At 41.4% G+C, this 26,451-nt stretch overlaps 3 protein-coding genes across 4 annotated transcripts in view; 2 read left to right on the forward strand and 1 right to left on the reverse strand.

Annotated features, from left to right (window-relative positions):
* LOC133527893 (nascent polypeptide-associated complex subunit alpha, muscle-specific form-like) overlaps positions 1-11,156 on the forward strand; it is a 38,446-nt gene extending 27,290 nt beyond the window's left edge. Inside the window, exons 15-16 of the mRNA XM_061865087.1 lie at positions 96-1,040; positions 3,598-11,156. Coding sequence (XP_061721071.1) covers positions 96-1,040; positions 3,598-3,734 — 1,082 coding nt within the window. The 3' untranslated portion in view covers positions 3,735-11,156. The remainder of the gene's footprint in view (positions 1-95; positions 1,041-3,597) is intronic.
* A 124-nt stretch (positions 11,157-11,280) lies between these two features.
* Positions 11,281-16,437, forward strand: LOC133527385 (phosphatidylinositol 3-kinase 3-like). Its single transcript, XM_061864349.1, has 4 exons — positions 11,281-12,079; positions 12,460-12,544; positions 12,901-13,023; positions 13,573-16,437. Exons 1-4 carry the CDS (start codon positions 11,997-11,999, stop codon positions 15,472-15,474), a joined length of 2,193 nt encoding a protein of 730 aa, XP_061720333.1. The 5' UTR covers positions 11,281-11,996; the 3' UTR covers positions 15,475-16,437.
* Positions 16,438-17,850: 1,413 nt separating this feature from the next.
* The window catches only part of LOC133527386 (titin), a 50,126-nt gene continuing 41,525 nt past the window's right edge, over positions 17,851-26,451 (reverse strand). For both annotated transcript variants that reach the window (XM_061864351.1, XM_061864350.1), the window contains one exon: positions 17,851-26,367. In XM_061864351.1, coding sequence (XP_061720335.1) covers positions 18,146-26,367 — 8,222 coding nt within the window. In that variant the 3' untranslated portion in view covers positions 17,851-18,145. The remainder of the gene's footprint in view (positions 26,368-26,451) is intronic.

A 26,451-nucleotide genomic window follows, 5' to 3' on the forward strand; every position in this document is an offset into this window, starting at 1 on the left:
CGCGCCCGTGCCCGGCGGCGGCGGCTTCCTGCCGCCCCTCGCGTCCCCCGTGCCCCCCGCCAACCCGCCCAGCATACCCGACATCATCCTCACAGGTGAGCACACGCGCCCCGTGCCCGGCGGCGGCGGCTTCCTGCCGCCCCTCGCGTCCCCTGCGCCCCCCGCCACCCCGCCTAGCATACCCGACATCATCCTCACAGGTGAGCACACGCGCCCCGTGCCCGGCGGCGGCGGCTTCCTGCCGCCCCTCGCGTCCCCCGCGCCCCCCGCCACCCCGCCTAGCATACCCGACATCATCCTCACAGGTGAGCACACGCGCCCCGTGCCCGGCGGCGGCGGCTTCCTGCCGCCCCTCGCGTCCCCCGCGCCCCCCGCCACCCCGCCTAGCATACCCGACATCATCCTCACAGGTGAGCACACGCGCCCCGTGCCCGGCGGCGGCGGCTTCCTGCCGCCCCTCGCGTCCCCCGCGCCCCCCGCCACCCCGCCTAGCATACCCGACATCATCCTCACAGGTGAGCACACGCGCCCCGTGCCCGGCGGCGGCGGCTTCCTGCCGCCCCTCGCGTCCCCCGCGCCCCCCGCCACCCCGCCTAGCATACCCGACATCATCCTCACAGGTGAGCACACGCGCCCCGTGCCCGGCGGCGGCGGCTTCCTGCCGCCCCTCGCGTCCCCTGCGCCCCCCGCCACCCCGCCTAGCATACCCGACATCATCCTCACAGGTGAGCACACGCGCCCCGTGCCCGGCGGCGGCGGCTTCCTGCCGCCCCTCGCGTCCCCCGCGCCCCCCGCCACCCCGCCCAGCATACCCGACATCATCCTCACAGGTGAGCACACGCGCCCCGTGCCCGGCGGCGGCGGCTTCCTGCCGCCCCTCGCGTCCCCCGCGCCCCCCGCCACCCCGCCCAGCATACCCGACATCATCCTCACAGGTGAGCACACGCGCCCCGTGCCCGGCGGCGGCGGCTTCCTGCCGCCCCTCGCGTCCCCCGCGCCCCCCGCCACCCCGCCCAGCATACCCGACATCATCCTCACAGGTGAGCACACGCGCCCCGTGCCCGGCGGCGGCGGCTTCCTGACGCCCCTCGCGTCCCCCGCGCCCCCCGCGTCCCCCGCGCCCCCCGCCACCCCGCCTAGCATACCCGACATCATCCTCAAAGGTGAGCACACGCGCCCCGTGCCCGGCGGCGGCGGCTTCCTGCCGCCCCTCGCCTCCCCCGCGATGATGATGGGATAAAAGTACTACACCATACATTTTCTGAACGAAATGAAAATATCAATAGTCAAGTTAGGTCACGAAGACTGAGTGATGTGAAGAATATCGTATACACATCAAAACTCATAAAAATAATTATGATAAAACAATTGATTGTGAAAGCTGGCAAAATTGGAAGATCATTGGAAGATAACCAAAAATAAACTGTCTCGGTTTGCGTATAAAAAGCAGAAAAAAGTAATCTTATTAGGGTTTTGGAGCCCATAATTATTAAAAAAATTATTAAAGTTTTGGAGAGATTTAGCTGTGTCCCAATAATTGACTTTTTTTGAATAACCTACTTCACCTTTTTTGTTTTTTTCTACAATTAAAATTTAATCTTCAAGTTTTATTTCAGACTTAGTAAATAATATTTCCTTTAATTTATAATTCCCAAAGCTAAATGGCCGTAAGTTGGACGAGCGCCCGATTTACGTAGCAGTTTACTTCAAAATGTTAGGTGAAAAGGACGCATATCGATTTAAGAGTAATTTTATCAATAAATAAATAAAAAATTGCTGGTATTCATTGCCTATTAAAACGTTTTCTCATTTATGTATAAAAATGTCAGAAATCAATTAAGTTTTGAACGTGCGGTGAATATAAAACTATATTCGCTGATTTCTCAACCCCCCCTTTAGACATGGGTCCTTTTGAATTAGCACGGCAGAGTACGCGGCGGCAGCGTTTAAAACTCCATTTCGGATATAATCAAAATTTATTTTCTCTTATAATGCTCTTACGAGCGTATACACCTGCCTTAGGGCCTGTTTACATATTAATTATTGTTTAGTACGAGTTTGTACATTTGCTACTAAACGTAAATACTATCTCGGACGATTGATGTTCGAAATGACATTGATATGTCACAGTTTTCAATTGTTTGGTTTAATTAAATGTAATGCCCGTGTTACGCTACGAACAGTAACGAAGTTCAAATACCTAGGATCCATGCTAACATCAGACGCAAACGTGGATGACGACGTCACTCACCGCGTAAATGTAGCGTGGCAAAAATGGAGAACACTCACAGGAGTATTGTGTGACCCTCGTGTGCCCGTAAAAGTAAAGGGCAAAGTATATAAGACTGCGGTTCGCCCGGCGCTACTGTACGGATCCGAATGTTGGACAGTGAAAAGAACTCACGAGCAAAAGGTACATGTCAACGAGATGAAGATGTTGAGATGGGCGGGAGGTGTGACTCGACTCGATAAAGTACGCAACGAATATATAAGAGGCAGCTTTAAAGTCGCACCAATCACCCAGAAACTCACCGAAAACCGTCTCAGATGGTACGGACATGTCAAAAGAAGAAGTGAGGACCATGTGGTACAGCTTGCACTAGATTTGCCAGAACAAAAGAAAGGTAGAGGCCGCCGGCCCCTAACCTGGTGGTCAAAAATACAAAGAGACCTCAAGGACGCCCATTTGCCTGAAAAAACAACCCAGGATAGATTAGCCTGGCGCAGAAGAGTGAGGAGACCCGACCCCAAATAATGGGAAAAGGGCAGGACGAAGAAGAATGCCCGTATTACGCTATATGCAACATTTACTTACTTTTTACAAAAAAAATGTAAATAATGTTTTATAGCATTGCCTGTAAACATTTTTCAATGTGGTGTTAAATAAAAAAAATCTATGTTTAAATAAAAATTCTTATTCTTTTTTGAAAATTAACTATGCCATTTAGTTTCCTTGAACGTACTTACCCATACCCCGGAGTTAACGGAATTCAATAAAAACACGGTGTATAGTAAAAACTCATATTTAAAAAAATCTTATAAATTCGAAGCGGCAAAGGTAGGTAATTTGCTATTCAGCCGAATACAAGATTTTTTGGTTATCCAAAAGAGATTACTGCTCCAAATTATTTCTCAATTCAAAATTGCTTGTATGTCAAGAACAATGTTTACGACGAAGAACTTTATTACTTATTACAGTGGCACCGTGACCAAGCTCTACGCACCTCGCACGATACTTTACGTACCTACGTGAGCGGCCTCGTTAACTTGGGTTATCTTTTTTAAATTTTTGCGCCGCGCATAACATATTCCTAAAACAATGGGAGTATGGTTCATGTCTATTTGGCGAAATTATGTATTACTCGTATGATTTTAATTTATTTCTCTTAACAACCTTATTTTTGTTAGTGAAAAGGTAACCGCAAAAAAGATTTAGCCTGCTTGGGCGCAGTAGCTGCATGTTAGTCATATTAACAGGTGCTTATTGTTAAACTAATTTCATTATGTGTATTATTTTCTGTGACGATACCCCTCAGACCTTAGTAAGAATATGTGGCCGTTACGGGTTGTGAAGTGACATAATTACGTAATGTGCAGACCATTCGTTCGCAGACTACTCGGAGGAGGCGGCGCTGCGCGCGGAGCTGGACCTGGACGACCTGACGCTGCTGGACCAGCCCGGCTCGCTGCTGCCCGACTCGGCCGTGGAGCACGAGCTGTTCGACCGCTTGTAGTACCCGAGGGACGCCATGCCATACGCCTGCGATACCTGCAAGCCGCGGTTCGTGTTCGTGAGACTCCCTAAACTTCATGACAATTTCTATCGTTTCAAGTCTGAGTTAGTGAACGTAGTCGGTGTAGCGTAGTGCGAGGGACGCGTGTAGGAGGCACATTCCCGGGCTGCCGTGTGAGTGCGTGTTTATTGTGTTTTTAAATGTTTTACTCAACTTTCATATTCGAGGGGTTAGGTATAATATAGGCTATAGATTTTTTTATTAAAATCGATTACTTTATCGATGATTCTTGTACAGCATGGAGTAATTATTTTTTAAATAAGTATTGTGAATATTTACTCGAATATCATTAGGGAATTTGATTCGGATATAAAGGAGATATTTTCGTTTGTATAAAGACCTCTTCGGTCGTCTCCGTATACATAAATTTGAAAGTGTTCACTTTATTAAAATTGCATTTAAATCGCTAATGTTGCATGCTAGTGTATCAGCGAATGGCCAAGAATAGTAAAAAAAAACTTCTATAATTTGTAATAAGAAACTTAAATCTCTTTTAATCTTGGTGATGCATTATCATTATCCATCATTCAACGATTGCTCAAGCGTTGACTGGTCTATTCGGAACTAACGAGACGCCGATATAAGCATTTAAACTTTTACCCCAAAGCATGAACGTTTTATAATATACATATTGTTCTGCACCACATTTGTATTACGTACATGTGCCCCAATTCCTCGTAAAAATTCCACGGTTAAATTTAAACTACCGCGAGTCTATGAAGTTATATCGTTACTACCTACGGTTTATCTCACACAATGCGAGAGACTGATGTGCCCTCGTGAGATACAAAGTAGTAGCGATAAAGTATATTACGGCGAACAGTTCAGCGGCTGTAGCATGGTCGCATTTTATCGCCTGTCACCATACCTGCCACGTTCTAACAAGTATGTAAGTGCGAAAGTGACAGGTGATAAAAATGGAACCATGCTGCCACCGCAGCGGCGGCATCATGGTTCCACTTTTATCACTTGTCACTATGTCCGTCACTTTCGCGCTTACATACTTGTTAGAACGTGACAGGCATGGTGACAAATGATAAAGAGCCAACCATCTTAGCCCAGCAGGAAAGCTTTGTCATGACAAATTACACAATTTCTGTTTATGAAAACACATAGCCTAAACACACTTCACACGCTTAAATACAAGTTATATGTAGATTTTCATACTTGTCCGCTCGACTGTACATAATATTGGCACTATGTGCCTTAATTATACTTGTGGTTGTGTTCTTGTTTTTATGTACCTTTTATTTGTAAAATGTTACCTACGTGTGTTCTGCCACTTGTCATGACGGGGTTGCAGCCTAGCCGATTAGCAGCCGTAACCTAGGTTTACTTGACGTTTCTGTCCTTGTCATATTCCATAAGGAGACTGGAGACACTACAACAGTACTATCCAATGTGGAGCCATCTATTTAAAGAAGACATTGTCGCCTTTGATGTAGATGTGTTGCTAGAAACTTCTGAGATAAGTTCAATTTTATACGTTTATTAGACCCGGGCCTACCGTTATGTAACGGTTGAGTAATTAGTTACTGTTATAATGCCTCAAGTCTAATTTCGTTGTAAAAGTCCATACTGGATCACTAAAATGAAGTTTGAAACTACGTTTATTTCTTACGCTCTCGCTAAGTAAAAATAACTCAAGAAAGAAGAGGCTATAGTCGCCACGTTATAAAACTCCGAGCTCATTATGCTATATTTTTCACACTCGCTAAGAGCCATACAAATAGTTATTATAAAAAAGATGCCATTATGAAACCGCTTGTCTGTCGGTTATTTACAAGGATTTTCAAACTTGTATTTTCGGTGGTCCCGTTCCGTTCTACGGCCGGTGGCGTTCATAGTAATTTTAGAGTTGTTATTTAAAAAAAATAAGCTTCTGTCGCAAACATATCTATGTACTTATGTGTGGTTGCGAGACTCGTTTCTGTGTGGAGGTCAATTTTAGTAAGCACGTTAATGATAGGGTAAACGTTTTAACTGACCACTTGCTGGATGCTATTCGACTTTACCGTGTCTCATTCCATGTTTATTCAACTTTTACTGGCTCCGGTACTTTGTGGGTTTCGCGTCAAGAATAATGTATACACTTTTGATCTTTATTCCATTGTAATATGGCGAGAAATGTATACATATCTTTGATGTAGGCTCTAATACTCACTGCAGTGTTTGTCAAGTTTAAGCAAAACCACACTGGAAGTGTTTTTCAAACTTTGGTGTTCTGAGTGAGTCTTTTTGACGAGAAAACTTCAGAGCGCATTTTAGATTAAACTTAGGATTACAGCGGAAAAACCAGTTTACATCTACATTCATAATATGTGTTAAATTTGTCATGTAAATGTTATGTTTGTGTTGGGTATGAGTACTCGAAAGCATACCTGTAGTACGCCGAATTCGCATCAGTAGACCATCCGAAGTTAAACTTTGTATAGGTATTAAGTTTGAAATGTTTATTGTAACATTTTAACCCAATGTACTCGCAATATTAATTCTTTCTCGGTTTATCATTTAAATATGTATTGTATATTGATCGGTGTACTTGACACTAGAAGTACAAATTAATTTTAAAGTTTAAATTTTTTATAAATATTGCGAATGCAGTGACGTTCAAGTAGGCACTTATATGTTTCGTTTTGTGAAAATGCTCATTTTATTATTTTTTAAGAATCTAGTCAGCAAGTTATGAGTTCCAAACGAAATAGAAAGTTCCGACAGCGGCTTCCATTCCATTCCACGATTTGAATTTTGATTGCGTACATTGTGGGTGAGTTCAATGCGGAATGGTTCAGTAAAACGAGGGACACGATGAAGGCATACTTGTGAAGCGCCACTTGAGACAAGCACTAGTAACCTTCTTTATTAAGACTTATGCAATTGTCAAAATAACTTTACTAGTTATTTAGAAAAAAATATATTGGCGATATAGTTATCCAATCTGTATATGTTTTTCATCCCATTCATTGTGTTTGGTACTTGATTAAAGAAAGCAGGACGAAAAAGGACTATATTCTCCACTGCGCTACACGCGTATGCCTTTTCCGTTGCAAGTGATGACAATTTCAGTGTCTGTATTTTTTGTTATGTGGTGTCGTTATTGATGAGGTGTAACCAATAGGTTAGGAGAGCTTACTACGCTATGTCTTGTTGGCATAGTTTTACTATTGTTTCTAATCATCCTTCGAATGATTTAGAAACGTTAAGTGTACAGAATTTAAATATAGCTTGCTTTTATATTCAAACTCTAAAGAATCAAAGAACCAAATGCTTAATATGTTGTTTAAATTTTACTTTTTAGTTATGTTTATTTTCACAGATAATATTGTTAATGTGGTCTAAAGTTTAATTTCACCGCAATAGTGACGTACTGTATGACAGGTAATTGTATAAATAGTTATTGTATCATAAATCATAATTGTGATAAAGGAAAAAAGCACAACATTAAATCGTTAGAGAAGCCTAATCTGATGATAAAGTAAGGTTCTGTTCTTGAAAGTTCACTGTAGTTTTTTCTAAAGTTGATACGTTATGTACATGTTATGTACCTGAGAATATGTTCGGTCGGGCCTATTGCTAAAAATATCTATCAATTTTATACTGATTACGATCTCTTTGAGAGTCAGACTAAAATTTCTTCAGTAAAACATTAAGGTATCTAATTACAAAAACATGACGAATCTATAAGGGTTCCGTTTTTTGCCATTTGGCTACGGAACCCTAAAAATTAAAAGCTCATTTTAAGTCCGAAAGAGAGATAAGGACCATGGGCAACTTTGTATGGAGCCTGGGTTAAAAACTAACAGAAATGAAAGTTAGGTAATTAGATAGGTATTTCAATGTACTTCATTTCATTCTCTGGGCACCAAGCGGAATTCCATTGCAGAACTGAGATATTTGTATTTTAGACGAAATATCATCACCCTTATTACCAAGGCAATAGGGTCCAAGTAAGTAAATTAATTGCTGCAGGGTAGATGTTCGCGCACCACTGCGAGCGCGCAAACCATTCGCCGCGCTCTCCCAGCGGTGTACTCTATTGCCTTGGTAATAGGGAATGGAAATGGAATTCCGCTTGGTGCCTATAGAACGAAACTAAATACATATCTAATGGCCTAATTCTCAACTCTGTTGGTTTTCGGCCCAATTTGTTGGCCTTTGAAATAAATGAGCTAGGTCTTTACGTACTGAAATTTTCAGTGCGAGCCTCTTGTATTTTCAGAAATAGGCCCCGTCGGGCAGTGTAGGCTAGAAGTCGAGGGTTAACCAATCTGGATAAGGTGCAATATGGTTTTATATGTTGAAATTTAATGAACATGGTTACATGGTTCATTGTATTATATCTCGTTTGTAATATAATATAACAATGTTGAAACTATATTATTGTTTTTCGTCGTGCAAGTGACATTTAGTCTGAGAGCTTTTAAAAATATTGACGATGTTCAGTTTCTACAAAGATAAAAATATTTCAATTTATTATTGACGAACAGATAAGACATTGTTAAATCAATTATAAATTTATTTAAGTAATTTTTAATTAATTATAATTTACATCTGTTCACGAAACACTATTTGTAAATAAACTTCAAAGAAACTTAATGTAAAAGTCAAAGGTTTGAATGTGTATGTAAAAATACATCTGAAATTGAAAACAAGTGTCATTTAAAAGCCAAAAACATTGGGATTTCTAACTCGTTCACAAACGTCGTTCGAATCCCAACCTTATTACGTGTGCCATAAGTTATATTATTCATATGGATTTTTTATTTAGATCAATCCTAATCTTTGTCTTATTCGATAACTACAATAGTGGCTAGTAAACTTGACAAGTTTACAATTATATTCATAAAGTAATTTTATATTCAATTCAGATGTTGGGTCAATTGCAATACATACATTTATACCGTTAAGCGATGTGGCAATGTTTCATAATTATCTCCTGGGTCAGTCATCGCCATCAGTGCCGGGGGCGCTGGGATACCATGTCACTCGTATGATATTGCCACGGAAAACTACTGTAGGTACAATGCCACGTTACATAACGATGTAAAGATTAGCTCATTGCTCATGGACCGGCTAGGACAGAGCTTAAGACGAAAAGGAACGAAGTCACGTTACCGCTTTTGCATTCGTAATGCCTATTTGCCTCTCACGATATTTATATTATAGAAAATATTTTATTAATGTATCAATATCCAGGGAGGAAAATGGGGACTACGTTTGTGTGGAGAAGCGGTTGTCCTTTATCCTCTACCGATAGCAATGTCTAAAGTTTTAGTTGGTCCATTAGAATATTCAAAGAGTTTTGTAATGAAAAAATCGGGCCCCAAGTTTAGCTGCCAAACTAGATGGCGACTTACGTCGCCATGTTTATGACTGAGTTGTCGAATGTTAACTTCTAACAACCGCATAGTTATGGAACCGAACAGTACTGGAAACTCTTCTACTCTTAATAACTCTTTGGTATTCCTATACCCAATAGCAATGAAAACCGGTATAGAAATGTCTAATGTTATCCGATTTCATTGTTCTGAAATGTACATATTTTGTTAATGGGGGTAAAGTATGTACCGAATTTTAATGGGAATGGGTTATATAGGAATAGGCCCGTACAGTCAGCCAAGAAAGTGGTTTACCACTTTTCGACTATTACTTGACAAATAGAGTCGAAAAGTGGTCAACCACTTTTTTGGCTGACTGTACCTATATCTAATTTTTTTAATAATTAATATAATATCACATGTTGCTATGCAATTAGAAACTTACGGAACGGCACTAGTTTTGACTCGCTGCAAACATTTAAGTTGTTCGTTTGTCAGTTCCTCAGTAATCTAGTTAAGAGACTGGTTTATTGATCAATGACACGAAATTAGTGTCAATTCGAGCTAGCTGTGATGTCACTTTGCACATGATGATAAAACTATATGTTGCATAATGGGAAGGCGAGATTTATCAAAATTGTACTCTATTGCTGAAGCTATGTTTGGCTAACGAATGATAGGGTAGTATCAAATTTATATATGCGTCTTTTCGGTATCTCCATCTCTGTAACTTCAATGAGCGATAGAGACAGAGATATAGAAACTTCGAATTTTGCGGTAAGCCCTCTTCTAGAGGTCAAAATGTATGTAAGTAAATAGAGTTAGACCAAGATAAGTCTGCAATGATTTTGATTGCATACGTATTTATACGTCATAATTTTATAGAAGTTTGATGTTTAAAATAACACACTGCGTATGCTATCAAAATCGTTGCAGACTTATCTTGGTCTAACTAACTCTATTTACTTACACACATTTTGACCTCTACAAGAGGGCTTACCGTAAAATTCGAAGTTTCTATATCTCTGTCTCTGATCGTTGCAGACTTACCTTGGTCTAGCTCTAGGTATGTCCACAGCGTTGCGTCTTCAACTGTCTATTCATCTTGCATTAGACTGCCACACGTGGTACTGTTTGACCAAATATTCGTTTATCCAGCGTATACAATTTCTTAGATCGCGAGGTTCTGTCAACTTGAAATAGTGGAACTCGATGTACCCAACACACCTTTATCGCCATAGAAAAAAATATGTTGCCATGTGCCACTTTGGTTGTTACTATCTACTTCATGCCAACTGTGCTATACATAAGCATGTTATTCGAATGTGTAGAAAAGTTTGACGACCGGTCTGGCCTAGTGGGTAGTTACCCTGCCTACGAAGCCGATGGTCCCGGGTTCAAATCCTGGTAAGGGCATTTATTCGTGTGATGAGCATGGATACTTGTTCCTGAGTCATGAGTGTTTTCTATGTATTTAAGTATTTATATATTAAATATATCGTTGTCTAAGTAACCTCAACACAAATGTCCTATAATATTTATTTATTATTTGATTCTCATATCACCTCATGCTCGTACAATTTTTTGAAGAAACAGCAAAAAAAAGAGCAGCGCTTGTGTGGACATGTCTCGTGTTACCGCGTTACTAATATAATTTGTTTCTTTTACATTCGTTAGCTAGATTTGATGAGCATAGACATTTTTATGAAACAATTATAATATTGGCGTTTGCCATCCCGCATTTTGGATTTAGATTATGATACTTAGTATATAATGTATGTGCAATTGAGCAGTGACAAGAATGTTTCTTGAAGGCAACGATACACCAAAATGTGTGATTAATCTACAATCCTTGACCTTCGATCAATTTGTATGACATAAAATCTTAGATCATTATTTCTCAAACATGCACAAACTTATTGAGAATTTCGCTATAAGATGATGTTTCGATGGTTTGTTTTATTTAAACCAAAATACATGTACATAATAAGTGTGATAGAGATGAAACGGTCTCATTTAAAATAAAATTGTTGTAAGTACCTAATTTCAGTATTTTGTTTTCCCGCCTCTAACACCTACAATTCTCTAACCCGCAGTGGGCAAGAATCGTATGCGAATATTTACGTTAGTTGATCCCTAGTCTTTTTCGGCTAGGTAACATATAAACGCAACACACCTATAGGTTTTGCAGAGATCGTGGTTTTGTGTATTTGACGACCGGTCTGGCCTAGTGGGTAGTGACCCTGCCTACGAAGCCGATGATCCCGGGTTCAAATCCTGGTAAGGGCATGTATTCGTGCGATGAACATAGATATTTGTTCCTGAGTCATGGGTGTTTTCTATGTATTTAAGTATTTATATATTATATATATCGTTGTCTAAGTACCCTCAACACAAGCCTTATTGAGCTTACTGTGGGACTTAGTCAATTTGTGTAATGATGTCCTATAATATTTATTTATTTATATAGATTAGATTGCATTGCACTCCTTGCAATTTCTTAATTTTACCTACTGAAACTGAATCACTTCAATTTATATGCACATCTTGATTTTTAATGTTCGTCCCACTGGCACACGACCAAGCAACGCATGTAAAACGCAATGTCTTGCGTATTCGTACGATTCGTACCAGGCGCATCTAATCACTACGTTCTGATTCGTACCTACCAAGCGTGCGCCGTTCTAGGCTGCAGATTTCTTTACTCTGGCTGCAGATACTAAGACAACCGTTATGATGGTTTATATCATCCTTTGTGTTATGCTAACCTGTGTTGTATATTACTCTTTGTAATACTGGCTAAAAGAAAAAAGTTGGTTTGAATTCGCACGTCAGTCAAACAACTTAAGATTTTTTTTTGATAAGTTGACGGCAAAGATTCAAAATGCGATATTTAGTATTTTTGTTGTTGTGCTGTTTATTAGAGAAAACCACCAGTCGACCGCAGGCGGTTACCCAAGATTACAAGTAAGTTTTAAAATAAAGTACCTCTACAATCTCTTGACTAATCTCTATTATGTCCCTAAGTCCGAGAAAGCGAAATGAACTTAAGGGCAATGTGTGGAAGGCTACCTTATACATTTTATTGCTAGGAAGGTCGTCATGGGGCAAAACTTGTATTTGCATATATACGTCGCTCAGACATTCTGACAGGAAGAGCTTCACTCCCGCTCTTCCGACCTTCTGGAGTACCTATAATGTACAAATGCAAAAGTTAAAAGCCACGAAATCCCACATTGACGTTGCTGCTTGCCTCGCCTTATTTATAGAGTTCCAAAACAAAAAATAATTTTAAATTGTTATATATAACCTGTGGGTTATTAAGCTCATTAGTGACAAATTGTCAGGGATGCCGACGAAGCCGAATACGAGAACGAAGACTCACCGGAAGACTCGCCGCACAGGGATGAAGATGCAGCAGTCGACGAAAGGGTTAGTGTTTTATTTTTTACAAGCTTTAAGTAACTTGCAATGTATGTTTGAGTTAAATCTTGCAAGCTAGATTAGAATCATTATTCGATTGAGCTGAAACTTCACATACTTGTAAGTTGGGTGACAAAGCAATCTTTTGGTACCATCGAGCTGATCTGATGATGGATCCAAGAACTTCTTTCAATTGTTTATTAGGTTGTTATAATTGTATCGATGAATATTACAGTCGTAGTGTAGTTGGCTGGTGAAAGAAAGATACGGTCTGCAATTAAAATCCAAGAAATCCTCCCCTCACGTACCTAACTTAATGGACGCCCCTTATGTATTTTAAATAAAAAAATCTAAATTAATCTTAGGCGAACATTAAAGAGGAGGACGAAGTAATGGAGCCGCATCATAGCAGGAATTATTTTTTCAAGCATCATGGCGCAGACAGAAGTCCAGAGGAGCGGACCACCAAGGAGAACACTAATGATAATGTGAGTGTATAAGTTTTAGAATATTCGATTTCAGCTTTGGTATAGTCGCCATCAGATATATCGGAGCGGCAATGGTGTTCAAAAATATCTGAACACGGGCTCTAACAATAGAGGCATGTTCCGATATTTGTGAGTATAGTCGTTTCGATTTACAAATCGACTACTTCTTTTTTGTTAAGTTTTTTCACATATCTCTGGATAATAGCTTGCTCAGGTTAATTTTCGAAGTTTTCTAAGTCTCTCTTTTCTTTGATATCATGAGCATTGCCGTTGTTAATAGTTTCATCAGGATCATTTGTATCACGTCGATCTCGATTAGCATCTTCTGCATTGATTTCCTCATATGGATCATCTTTTGTCCTTCACAATAGACAAAGGATTAGCCCGTCGGGGCCAATCCTTTGTCTATAACTTGACCGCTCTGATATATCTGATGGCGACTGTATATAACTTTTATCACGTAGAATTTAATTAGTGCCTTCTTAAACAAATACTTACCTTATTAGCCCAGCAGATATCTCAATGTAAATATTCTAAGGTGTTGAGCAGTTTTCAGAGTTCAAATCGGCAAGTAGACTCGAAGGACCAGATGAAGATCCTTCCGAAAACGAACAGGATCAACCAGTGACTAACAGGAGATATGACCGGCAAAACGAACTTAACAACCATAAGAATCAATTTATTCAAGCGTTGGTAAATCAAAAAGAAAACTTGCGTAATCTTCAACTGATTAAAAGAAGAGATAATGCTGAGCAGGAAGAAAGCAATGATAACTTGTACGAAGGCGACTCAAATCAAGAACACGTTAGTAGAAATGACAAAAATAAACGCAACGAGGACACTGCTGAATCTATTGGGCAATCTAACTATAATCACTATTATAACAGATCACCAACCGAAAACAAAGAATCCGAAGATGATCCATATGAGGAAATCAATGCAGAAGATGCTAATCGAGATCGACGTGATACAAATGATCCTGATGAAACTATTAACAGCGGCAATGCTCATGATATCAAAGAAAAGAAAGACTTAGAAAACTTCGAAAATGAAGCTGAGCAAGCTATTATCCAGAGATATGTGAAAAAACTTAACAAAAAAGAAGTAGAAAACCTAATGAGAACTCTCTCAGAAGATAAAAGAGCAATACTTGAGCAAATTATTAGCGATGGAAGCAATCAAGCGATCAGCTTAAACAAACGAGAAATAACTAAAAAAGCTGAAGCCGTAGAAGAAAATAATTTCATGGATGGAATCCAATCGGATTCTAATAAAATTTCAGGCCCCCTTGTAAATTTTAACCTGGCCAATGGAATAACTAATAAAAACAATGACCAAACTGGAATGACTCCAGCTATAGAAGAAAACGTATCTAGCACCATTAGTGGTGAAAATAAAATAAACAGAAGATCCAACGAAGAAGGGGTCTCTGAAAAATCTGAAAATGGGGCAGTTACTTCAAGCAGTACTGAATCCGTAACAGCTAAAAGTGAAAATAAAAGAGAAGTAAATATAAAAGAATTGAATAACGAGGGATCTCCTGTTAACAGCTTAAATACAAATGAACCGCAAGAGTCTTCTATCATTGGTTCACAAGACGAATTTTATGCTAATTCTCAAGATGAAGATTTGTCACAATTGATGGACGATGATGTGCAACTACATTACGATTATCGTCATCCGCAAAAACGAGATCTGATGCAAGAAAACAACGAAAACATGGCAGAACCTATGAAGTCTTTACAGGAATCATTTTCCGATAATAATAATTATGAAAACACTGGTTACACTGGTGACTTGAATATGATGCCTTTAATAAGAGTCAAGAGGAAAAATTACGAGCATGCAGTGAAAAAGCGAGCAGCTGCTATTATGCCAGATTCTAAAGTAGCGTATGTTCCCGAAAATGAAGACGAGGATAATGATGAAGGGAACGAGATTTACGATAACGGTTTTTTCGATAGAACGGCAAGCTTCGCAAAGAGCAACAAGAGAGTTGGCAAGGTGAGTGACACGAGAGAAAGCGGTTTAAAATTGAACACTGACGGGAATCAAAGTGTGTTCAAACGGTCAAGCGCAGAGGGAAGTCATGTCGATGACGTTGCTAGAGACAATATGAGCATCGGGTCTGACACGGACAGTGTTTTGTCTGGGGTGGAAGGAGTCAACGAAAATTTGATGTACAGTGGCGGGTGTCGGAAAAAACGAGCCGCCGAGGAAATCACTAAATTGGTACCCGTTGACGATATTATTAACATACTCCCAAATGCTTCGCGCTCATCTTTGGTGAGTGACACCGGTAGACCTGAAATCTTCGGGGTGAGTTTTGATAGCAATGATGCCTTTGGGTCCTCTTCAAAAACGTACGATGGAGAATTGGGCCGTTATAAAAGAATACGGCGATTAAAACATCCGACAGCTGTGAAGAGCTCTACAACAATAGCCGCCTAGTAACAGAGTATTGATGACACTTCTTTATAAGTTTTTTTTTATAATTAGCTCGGAAAAAATAGTTTTAATTACTTTACATTAGTTATTTTAGAGCTTGTATTAAGTTTTACTATTGATGTTGTTGGTAGGTATCTATTGTCAGGAATTATAATACTCTTAGAACCATATAACCGTCTTTTTATTACGAAGTTTTAATTTAAGCGCTTCACACACCTTAATTCAGTAACTGACGATTGGTTGTGTGAAAGGCTTTACTGCTTGACTTTATTCGTTGGTCGCACTACCTAGTCCGTGAGCGTCAGGAAGGCGGGTGGACCTCGGCAAATTTGAGCGAAATATTTATAAACATATTGTACCTTCGGTGTACCTCAGTGTTTAATATTATCCAGTGTACCTGCCCCTAAAACAAGATATTTAACAAAAAAAGCGCCCAAGTACGAGTCGGACTCGCCCATGAAGGGTTCCGTACCATTTATGACGTATTAAAAAAAAACCTGCTTACTAGATCTCGTTCAAACCAATTTTCGGTGGAAGTTTGCATGGTAATGTACATCATATTTTTTTTTAGGTTTATCATTCTCTTATTTTAGGAGTTACAGGGGGGGGGGCACACATTTTACCACTTTGGAAATGTCTCTCGCGCAAACTATTCAGTTTAGAAAAAAATTATAATAGAAACCTCAATATCATTTTTGAAGACCTATCCATAGATACCCCACACGTATGGGTTTGATGAAAAAAATGTTTTTGAGTTTCAGTTCTAAGTATGGGGAACCCCCAAAATTTATTGTTATTTTTCTATTTTTGTGTGAAAATCTTAATACGGTTCATAGAATACATCTACTTACCAAGTTTGAACAGTATACTTCTTATAGTTTCGGAAAAAAGTGGCTGTGACATAAACGGACAGACAGACGGACATGACGAATCTATAAGGGTTCCGTTTTTTGCCATTTGGATACGGAACCCTAAAAACGACCTATGAAATCTTGGATTATACCGCACTACAAGCTATATTGTACCTTCAGTGTAACTCTGCAAACCTTTAATAGAACCGAGTGGACCTACGTATACCGTATAAACCAAGATTCACCCGCTATCCTGAGTTTTAGAGAGAGGTACACTGGATTCTATTGAAGGTACACTGAGGTACACCAAAGGTCCAATACGTTTATAAATATTTCGTTCAATTTTGCTATTACCTAGTCCTATTCATTTCCACATTCAAACATTTCAAAATCAACATCTCGAAATTAGCATCAAATTACTTTTCACGGCACCTTTTCGGAAGAGGGCTTTTTAGTTTTACAAACTTTAACTTCCAATGTAACTATATATGTTTGTACATAAATTTTACCCACTTCCCGGTTTCCGATGAAGCTGAAAATTTGCATACATAAGTCGGGTGACAATGCCATATTATGGTACCATCGAGCCGATCTGATGACGGAGACAGGAGGTGGCCATAGGAACTATGGGATAAAACAACGCAACCTAATTGGGTTTGGGGTTTTAGTATAAATTGTCTCGATGAGCATTAGTTCCCTGTGGAAAGAATGGTACAGTCAGCGATAAAAGCTTGTATCATGTATCAAAAATGTATTTTCTGCCAAAAAATTATTCACATGACCTTCTCGAAAATAGTAAAAGTAAACGCGAAAGTAGTAGTAAATAGATAAGAGAGTAAAATGCTATATTTACGGCGAAGGCGTACATTGAATCCTGAACGAATTGAAGAAGTTAATAGAATTCATAGAATCCCAAGAGTACCTAGCGAGGGATTCTACGACAGAATCCTGAGCGTAGTGAGAGATTCAAGTGTTAACGCTCAATGTAGAAATAATGTGGCACATACTGCTTTACACATCACCTAAGCGGATATTATAGAACAGAAAAGTGCTACTTCGTGCCCTCCTAGCAGGGAAGAAAAGTGCCACTTTTATCCCTCCTAGCAGGGAAGAAAAAGAATCATTTTCCAAATAGGTGATATGAAAAAGGATATTTTCAATCAACAAGAATCAACAGCTGGTGTGGTGAAAAAGTAGACTCAAAATTTCATACTAGAATCCTAAGAATAGCGAGGGATCTTTTGCTGCTAAATAAATATTACGGAATCTTTCATTTTACTCTGGATTCAACACGCCCCCTCGATGCAATAATGAATTTTGTTACCTTACAATATTACTAAGTACTATTGTTATAGTTATAGCCCTGTTTTAATTGCTTTCCAACTATCCCTATTGGTTCAAAATCATAAAACAAACAATTATCAATCTTAATTCAATTTCGTCTATTGTGGTGTTTACTTACATTACTTTCATAATCATTCGAAAAGCGTTTAGGGGTCTGTTGAAAGCTGGGAAGTAAAACACCTGATTTTAATATAAAATTTATTACATGGCAATGTTTGACATTATAATTGTAAAATAATAATAAATGATTTGCTTTGTATAGGTATACCTACTTCAACATGTTAATGGTTACATTTATAATCCTTAAAAAAAATGGGCATGTTAATTGTATAAGACTAGCAATGTTAGATTGCGTTTTAAAAGTAATTATATATTATGCTTTAATTTAATATTTTAAATAAACAAGCTCTAGTAAGGCACATTCAAAAGGAATGAACGAAGGTTCAAAAACCAGCAGGGTACATCATAGATTTTAGTATTTATCGCGTAACTTTTGAGGCATAAAATTTATGTTCACGTGAATCGCGAGTGTGTTTAAATGGAGTGCGCGGGGCTTCGATGAGCGTGGCGGGGCACGGGCCGTGCACGTGCGATGTGAACTCCTGCTTGTAGCTGGTGCTGTCACCGCCCAGCACGAAGTGCGACGTGTGCCCGTGGCGCACCACCCGCTCCGTGCGCTCCGTGCGCTCGTTGCGTTGCACTTTCTGCGAGTTCTCCGACCGTGAAAAACTACCGTAGGAATTAGCTTCGGAACGCCCGTAGAACTCCCCGCCGACTTGTATATTATCTCGTACAACTACTTTTGGCTGCCGCTCGATAACCAATGTCGACTGGCCGTCGCGTTTGCTTTGCTGCCTATCTGAGTGCTGCGAAATAACACCCATATTATCGCGAGCCGAACGGTGCATGGAACTGATGCTCTTTCTATCAGTGCTGTGGGACGAGTTACTGATGTACTCTCCTCGATCGTTTAGATTTCCGATGCTCTTACGCTGTGCGGATGCCGTTGAACTTATAGAATGTTGGGCTTCAGTGGCCGAGGAGATTCCTTTGCGATGAAGAACGGTGTTGGATGCGTCGGTAACTAGATCAGATGTCCTCTTGTGATGCCCAGAACGACTGGAATTGTCAATGACGGTTGTTGAAGAATCACCCCCATGCATGGCTTTTTGGAACTCTATACTGGTTCTGGCTACGCTGTCGCTCAGTTGATTCCTGCCAGCGACATGCGTCTGTTGAGTTGATCTAGAGCTATGCTCCTCTAAGTGGCTTCCACTATGTATGATATTGGAAGAGTTGCGTTGAGTGTGAGTATTCACTGATGTGCGCTGTTGTGAAGAGGAAGATATGGCCGATTCGTCCGATGATACAATTCTTTGACTAGAATCCCCACGAGTCTGTCTATCAACACTCCCTTTATCCTGAACAGATTTAAGATTGTTTGTATCACCTCCATGTGTAGCTGTATTAACTTCTACATTGCGAGTAACGGTGATCCATTTTCCTGCTACCAGTTTCTTCTCAGATACTTGCTTCATGGTTTTATTGATTGAAGATGATACATTTTTGACGTTTCGTGAATCTTGTAATATTTTATTTTTATCAGTAACACTTCGAGATGAAGATTTTTCCGTGATATCTTGTGAAGTTTTACTGATATTGCGCTGTGATCCAGTACGATCAGTACCCTGAGAAGTAACAGTAGCGTGTGTTATTTGGGAACCAGATGTTGAATGTTTAGTTGTAGAACTTTGGACACCGCTATGAATGGTAGTATGAGATTCAGTGTGCATAGTCTGTTTCCTTCCATCGTGGTGATCTGATAAGCTCGTCGTAGTTTGTACCCGTGAATCTCTTGACTGGATGTTAGAATCGTCGCGACCCACCTGGGACCTACTATCAGTTGTTTTCTTAGATATATCTTGTGATTGTATTTTCATAGTGTCTTCGTGTACAATATGGCCGTTTGTGTACTTTTCACCTTCAGAGTGTAAATTATTTTTTGGTCTAATTGGACTTGGTCTTTCGCTTGCTTGCCATTCTGACTTTGCCGGTCGGTCAAATTCACCTTCAGGTTTTAAATTATCTTTTGGACGAACTTGAGCTGGAGTCTCTCCTGGTTGCCACTTAGTCTTAGGACGTCCTTCAAAATCACCATCTAAATGCAAATTATCTTGTGGCTTCTTGCCAGAGGGTCGGTCACCAGCTCCGCTAGTTGAAATATTCGTCTCTACATTTCTCGTTACAGTAACCCATTTTCCGCCCACAAGCTTCTTTTCTGTAACTTGTTTCATTGTCTTTGTAGTCGACGAGGTCGAAGATTGGACGTTTTTAATATTCTTAGAATCATGCTTATTGACCGTATTTTTGTCCACATGTTTAATAACAGAACGATCTGAGTCTTTCCCAGTTTTATCGACATTGTTTTGTGAATCCGTGCGGTCTATTACATTTTGTGAAGTAACTGTCGAATGCGTCACGTGCTTTCCAGATTGAATATTTCTAACGGTTGAGTGTTCACTATGAGAGCTTGATTTTTGCAGATGTGATTCTGAATGTGTAGCATGCATTGTATCGTCCCGGAGTGTTGAAGTGTCATGTTTGACAATATTCGTACGTTTGGAATCGATGCTCCTAATATCTTGGCCAGTAATAGTCTCTGATTCTGTTGTTTTTCTTGCGAACTCGTTTGTTTGTTTAGAGCTGGTTCTATCTACGGTTGTTGGTGAATGGGAACCTTCTGGGTATAAGTTGTCTCTTGGCTTGACAGCACTAGGCCGATCTCCAGTTTGCCATTTAGATCGTTCTGGGCGATCGAAGTCACCCTCAGGTCTTAAGTTGTCCTTTGGGCGAACTTGTGATGGAGTTTCTCCGGGTTGCCAGGTTTCCTTGGGTTTATCTTGGAACTTGCCTTCCGGATGCAGATTGTCTGTTGGCCTAACCTGGTCTGGTCTCTCACCTTTTTGCCATTTTGGGCGATCGGGGCGGTCAAAGTCTCCTTCCGGTTTCAAATTGTCCTTCGGACGGACTTGTGATGGAGTTTCCCCGGGTTGCCAACGTTCCTTAGGCTTGTCTTGGAATTTGCCTTCAGGATGCAGGTTATCGGTCGGTCTGACTTGCTCGGGCCTATCACCCTTTTGCCATTTTGGTCGCTCAGGACGATCAAAGTCACCTTCTGGCTTCAAGTTATCTTTTGGTCGTACCTGTGAAGGGGTTTCTCCAGGTTGCCAGCGTTCCTTAGGCCTATCTTGGAATTCTCCGTCAGGGTGCAAATTATCCACTGGTCTAACTTGGCCTGGTCTTTCGCCTGGAACCCATTTCGTCTTCGCCGGTCTGTCAAATTCACCGTCAGGATGTAAATTATCACGCGGTTTGACTACATCCGGTCTTTCTGCAGATTCCCATTTTGGTTTTGTAGGTCTATCAAAATCACCCTCTGGTTTTAAATTATCTGTGCCCTTTATCGGTGTTCTTTTTTCTCCAGTAACTGGTTCTTCTACAGGTCTCTTTTCGAATTGACCTTCAGGTTTCAAGTTATCCGGATGGTAAATAATAGCTGATCTTTCCCCTTTTGTTACACTGTAATCATTTCTACGAACATGATCTTCAAATACTCCTTCAATTTTAAGGTTATCTTCTCTGCGAGTCAACTTGACTCTTTGTCCTTTAACCACACGATAAGTATCTGAAGATCGGATATTTTCCATTTTTCCCTCCATCTTCAAGTTATCTTCATGTTTTACAATGGCAGCACGTTCACCTGTTACGACTGTGTAGTCATTTTTCTGTTTCAGGTCAACGAATTCACCTTCTATTTTTAAGTTGTCCTCACGTCTAATTATATCAACTCGCTCTAGGTGTTGATTTCGTCTGATATCAGTGTCTTTCTCAATAGTAATATTGTCAACATATTTAAAAGGTTTACGCTTCTCAGCGGGTTGAGAAGGAACAGCTTCAGGTCTGTAAAATTTACCATCAGGTTTCAAATTGTCTTGAGGTTTGACCACGGTAGCCCTTTCCCCCTTGGTTGCAGAGTAATCATTTCGGACTTGCAGGTCGATAAACTCTCCTTCAGTTCTCAAATTATCTTCATGTTTCGTGATCATCACTTTTTCTGTTTTTTCAATTCGCTTATAGTCATCCCGAGAACGATGAACGTCAATCTTTCCTTCCATTTTAAGATGGTCTTCGTGCTTGACTATGTCTACGCGGTCTCCTCGAGTTGCTATGTAATCAGTTCGACGCACAACTTCCATATCGCCTTCGGGCTTCAAGTTATCTTCAGGTTTCTTTTGAACTGGCCTTTCGCCGGCAGGCAACGGTGTTGGTTTCTCTGGTCTGTCAAATTTACCTTCAGGCTTAAGATTGTCTTTAGGCTTTTTAGGAGTTTGTCGTTCTGCAGGCTTCCAATCATCGTGTTTTGGTTTTTCAAACTCTCCTTCAGGTTTCAAGTTATCTTTCGGCTTTTTGACTTCTGGTCTTTCTGCTGGGCGCCATTTATCCTGTTTGGGAGTCTCGAATTCGCCCTCTGGACGGAGATTGTCTTGTGGTTTTTTAGGTGTTTGCCGTTCAGCAGGCTTCCACTCATCCTGTTTCGGTTTTTGGAATTCACCTTCCGGATGCAGATTATCCTGAGGTTTCTTAGGTGTTTGCCTTTCGGCCGGACGCCACTCGTCGTGCTTAGGTTTTTCAAATTCACCTTCAGGTCGGAGATTGTCCTGAGGCTTCTTAGGTGTTTGCCGTTCAGCCGGACGCCATTCATCATGTTTGGGCTTTTCGAATTCTCCTTCAGGTTTCAAATTGTCTTTAGGTTTCTTCACTTCAGGTCTTTCAGCTGGACGCCATTCGTCATGTTTTGGCTTTTCGAAATCGCCTTCTGGTCGGAGGTTATCCTGTGGTTTCTTAGGTGTCTGACGATCAGCTGGACGCCATTCATCGTGTTTAGGTTTTTCGAATTCACCCTCTGGTTTCAGGTTATCTTTGGGCTTAGTTGGTTCTCGGCGTTCTGCAGGGCGCCACTCATCTGGCTTCTGGGTCTCAAAATCTCCTTCCGGCTTCAAGTTGTCTTTCGGTTTCTTAACCTCCGGACGTTCTGCGGGCAGCCATTTGTCGTGTTTTGGCTGCTCAAATTCACCCTCTGGCTTAAGATTGTCTTGAGGTTTCTTAGGAGTTTGTCTCTCCGCCGGACGCCACTCATCGTGCTTGGGTTTTTCAAATTCACCCTCTGGTTTTAGATTGTCCTTAGGTTTAGTCGGCTCACGACGTTCAGCGGGGCGCCATTGCTCAGGCTTTTGTGTTTCAAAGTCACCTTCGGGTTTGAGGTTATCTTTTGGCTTCCTGACTTCAGGCCTTTCCGCAGGGCGCCACTGCTCAGGTTTTGGTGACTCAAACTCACCTTCAGACTTGAGATTATCTTGAGGCTTTTTAGGTGTCTGTCTCTCAGCAGGGCGCCATTCGTCATGCTTGGGTTTTTCAAACTCACCCTCCGGTTTCAGATTATCCTTGGGTTTAGTCGGCTCACGACGTTCAGCGGGACGCCACTGATCGGGCTTTTGTGTCTCAAAGTCACCTTCGGGTTTGAGGTTATCCTTGGGCTTCCTGACTTCAGGCCTTTCCGCAGGGCGCCATTCCTCATGCCTTGGAGATTCAAATTCACCCTCTGGTCTTAAATTATCTTGCGGTTTCTTAGGAGTTTGACGCTCCGCTGGGCGCCATTCGTCATGTTTAGGTTTCTCAAATTCACCTTCAGGTTTCAAATTATCTTTTGGCTTCGTCGGCTCACGACGTTCAGCAGGACGCCATTGCTCTGGCTTCTGTGTTTCGAAATCTCCCTCAGGCTTAAGGTTGTCTTTCGGTTTTTTCACCTCCGGACGTTCTGCGGGCTGCCATTTGTCGTGTTTTGGCTGTTCAAATTCACCCTCTGGTTTTAGGTTGTCTTGAGGTCTCTTAGGCGTTTGTCTCTCGGCAGGACGCCACTCATCATGTTTGGGTTTTTCGAATTCACCCTCGGGTTTCAGATTGTCTTTGGGCTTGGTTGGTTCTCGGCGTTCTGCAGGGCGCCATTCATGTGGCTTCTGGGTCTCAAAATCACCCTCAGGCTTAAGGTTATCTTTAGGTTTAGTAGGTTCACGACGTTCGGCAGGACGCCATTGGTCAGGTTTCTGAGACTCAAAGTCGCCTTCAGGTCGCAGATTATCTTGTGGCCTTTTAGGAGTTTGCCTTTCTGCTGGTCGCCATTCCTCATGTGTCGGTTGTTCGAATTCTCCTTCTGGTTTAAGGTTATCCTTGGGTTTGGTAGGCTCCCTACGTTCCGCTGGACGCCATTGATCTGGTTTTTGGGTTTCAAAATCTCCTTCCGGTTTGAGATTATCTTGAGGTTTCTTAGGAGTCTGTCTCTCAGCCGGACGCCATTCGTCATGCTTGGGTTTTTCAAATTCCCCTTCAGGTCTTAAGTTGTCCTTTGGCTTTTTCACTTCCGGTCGCTCGGCAGGACGCCACTCTTCGTGCTTCGGAGACTCAAATTCACCTTCCGGTCTTAAATTATCTTGCGGTTTCTTAGGAGTTTGTCGTTCTGCTGGACGCCATTCGTCGTGCTTAGGTTTCTCAAATTCACCCTCTGGTTTTAGGTTGTCTTTAGGCTTATTCGGCTCACGGCGTTCAGCGGGACGCCATTCTTCAGGCTTCTGAGTCTCAAAGTCTCCTTCGGGCTTCAGATTATCCTTGGGCTTTGTTGGTTCACGACGTTCAGCAGGACGCCATTGGTCAGGCTTTTGCGTCTCAAAGTCACCTTCGGGTTTAAGATTATCTTTTGGCTTTTTAACTTCAGGCCTTTCCGCTGGGCGCCATTCCTCAGGCTTTGGTGACTCAAATTCACCTTCAGGCTTTAGATTATCTTGAGGCTTTTTAGGAGTTTGTCGTTCTGCTGGACGCCATTCGTCGTGCTTAGGTTTCTCAAATTCACCCTCTGATTTTAGGTTGTCTTTAGGCTTATTCGGCTCACGGCGTTCAGCGGGACGCCATTCTTCAGGCTTCTGAGTCTCAAAGTCTCCTTCGGGCTTCAGATTATCCTTGGGCTTTGTTGGTTCACGACGTTCAGCAGGACGCCATTGGTCAGGCTTTTGCGTCTCGAAGTCACCTTCGGGTTTAAGATTATCTTTTGGCTTTTTAACTTCAGGCCTTTCCGCTGGGCGCCATTCCTCAGGCTTTGGTGACTCAAATTCACCTTCAGGCTTTAGATTATCTTGAGGCTTTTTAGGAGTTTGTCTCTCGGCTGGCCGCCACTCGTCATGTTTTGGCTTCTCAAATTCACCTTCTGGTTTTAAATTGTCCCTGGGCTTAGTCGGCTCACGACGTTCGGCGGGGCGCCATTTATCGGGCTTCTGAGTCTCAAAATCACCTTCAGGACGCAGATTGTCTTGAGGCTTTTTCGGTGTTTGGCGTTCGGCTGGGCGCCACTCCTCGTGCTTCGGCTGCTCGAACTCACCTTCTGGTTTGAGGTTGTCCTTTGGTTTGTTAGGTTCTCTGCGTTCCGCTGGACGCCATTGATCTGGTTTTTGAGTTTCAAAATCGCCTTCAGGTCTCAAATTATCTTGAGGCTTCTTAGGAATTTGTCGTTCAGCCGGACGCCATTCATCATGCTTAGGTTTTTCAAATTCACCCTCAGGCCTTAGATTATCCTTTGGCTTTTTGACTTCTGGTCTCTCCGCTGGACGCCATTCCTCGTGCCGAGGAGATTCAAAATCACCTTCAGGTTTTAAATTGTCTTGTGGTTTCTTTGGAGTTTGTCGCTCTGCCGGACGCCATTCGTCGTGCTTCGGTTTTTCAAATTCACCCTCTGGTTTCAAGTTATCCTTAGGCTTAGTCGGCTCACGGCGTTCAGCGGGCCGCCATTCATCCGGCTTTTGGGTTTGAAAATCACCTTCGGGTCGCAGATTGTCTTGTGGTTTTTTAGGAGTTTGGCGTTCGGCGGGCCGCCATTCTTCAGGTTTTGGTTTATCAAAATCGCCTTCTGGTCTCAGGTTGTCCTTCGGCTTCTTTACCTCTGGCCTTTCAGCAGGACGCCACTCCTCGCGTTTGGGTGATTCAAATTCTCCTTCTGGTTTAAGGTTATCCTTTGGCTTAGTAATTTCTCGTCGCTCGGCGGGACGCCATTTGTCTTGCTTAGGAGTTTCAAATTCGCCTTCGGGTCGAAGATTATCTATTGGCTTCTTTTGTTTTGGCCTTTCAGTCAATTCAGAGCCTTGATAAGCATCGTGAGACACAGTATGAGTTTCGAATGTTCCTTCCAAGTGAAGGTTATCTTTCCTAATAATCTGTTGCTGTCTGATGTCAGTTTCTTCGTACGTCCTATATTCTTCCTGTGTGGTTGTAACTTTCTGCAATTCATCTGTTGAATAGAACTTTTCAAAATCTTCTTTAGTCCATGTGCGACGTCTTTGGGGACGTTCAACCGGTGTCATTTTTTGCGTGTAATCCTCCTGGTTGGAAGTTACAAATTCAATTTCACCCTTTTGGATTAAATTGTCAGTTTTCTTCGTAGCTATAACAGTTCTTTCAACGATGTCGGTATAGTCGATGTATTCTGATTTTGAGGTTGTATCTGTGGTCATTTCTCCTTCGATCTTTGTCCAAGTGTTTCGTCGCACAGGCTTTGGTCTTTCTACTGGTTTTATTGTATATTCGGTGCGAGATGTAGTAGTATCTGAAATGAAAACAAAATAATTAAACCTTGAATTATACAATTTGAACACGAAATTTATAGTTTCTTAGCGAGTGCAAAAAATAA

The sequence above is a fragment of the Cydia pomonella genome, chromosome 18 (genome assembly GCF_033807575.1).
Source record: "Cydia pomonella isolate Wapato2018A chromosome 18, ilCydPomo1, whole genome shotgun sequence".
NCBI lineage: Eukaryota > Metazoa > Arthropoda > Insecta > Lepidoptera > Tortricidae > Cydia > Cydia pomonella.

Bases quoted from the DNA above. Each gene is read 5' to 3' on its own strand.
- LOC133527385 (XM_061864349.1), top strand. From the start codon at position 11,997: ATGCGATATTTAGTATTTTTGTTGTTGTGCTGTTTATTAGAGAAAACC. The intron at 12,080-12,459 runs GTAAGTTTTAAA...ACAAATTGTCAG, and splicing joins GCGGTTACCCAAGATTACAA to GGATGCCGACGAAGCCGAAT. The intron at 12,545-12,900 runs GTTAGTGTTTTA...AATTAATCTTAG, and splicing joins ATGCAGCAGTCGACGAAAGG to GCGAACATTAAAGAGGAGGA.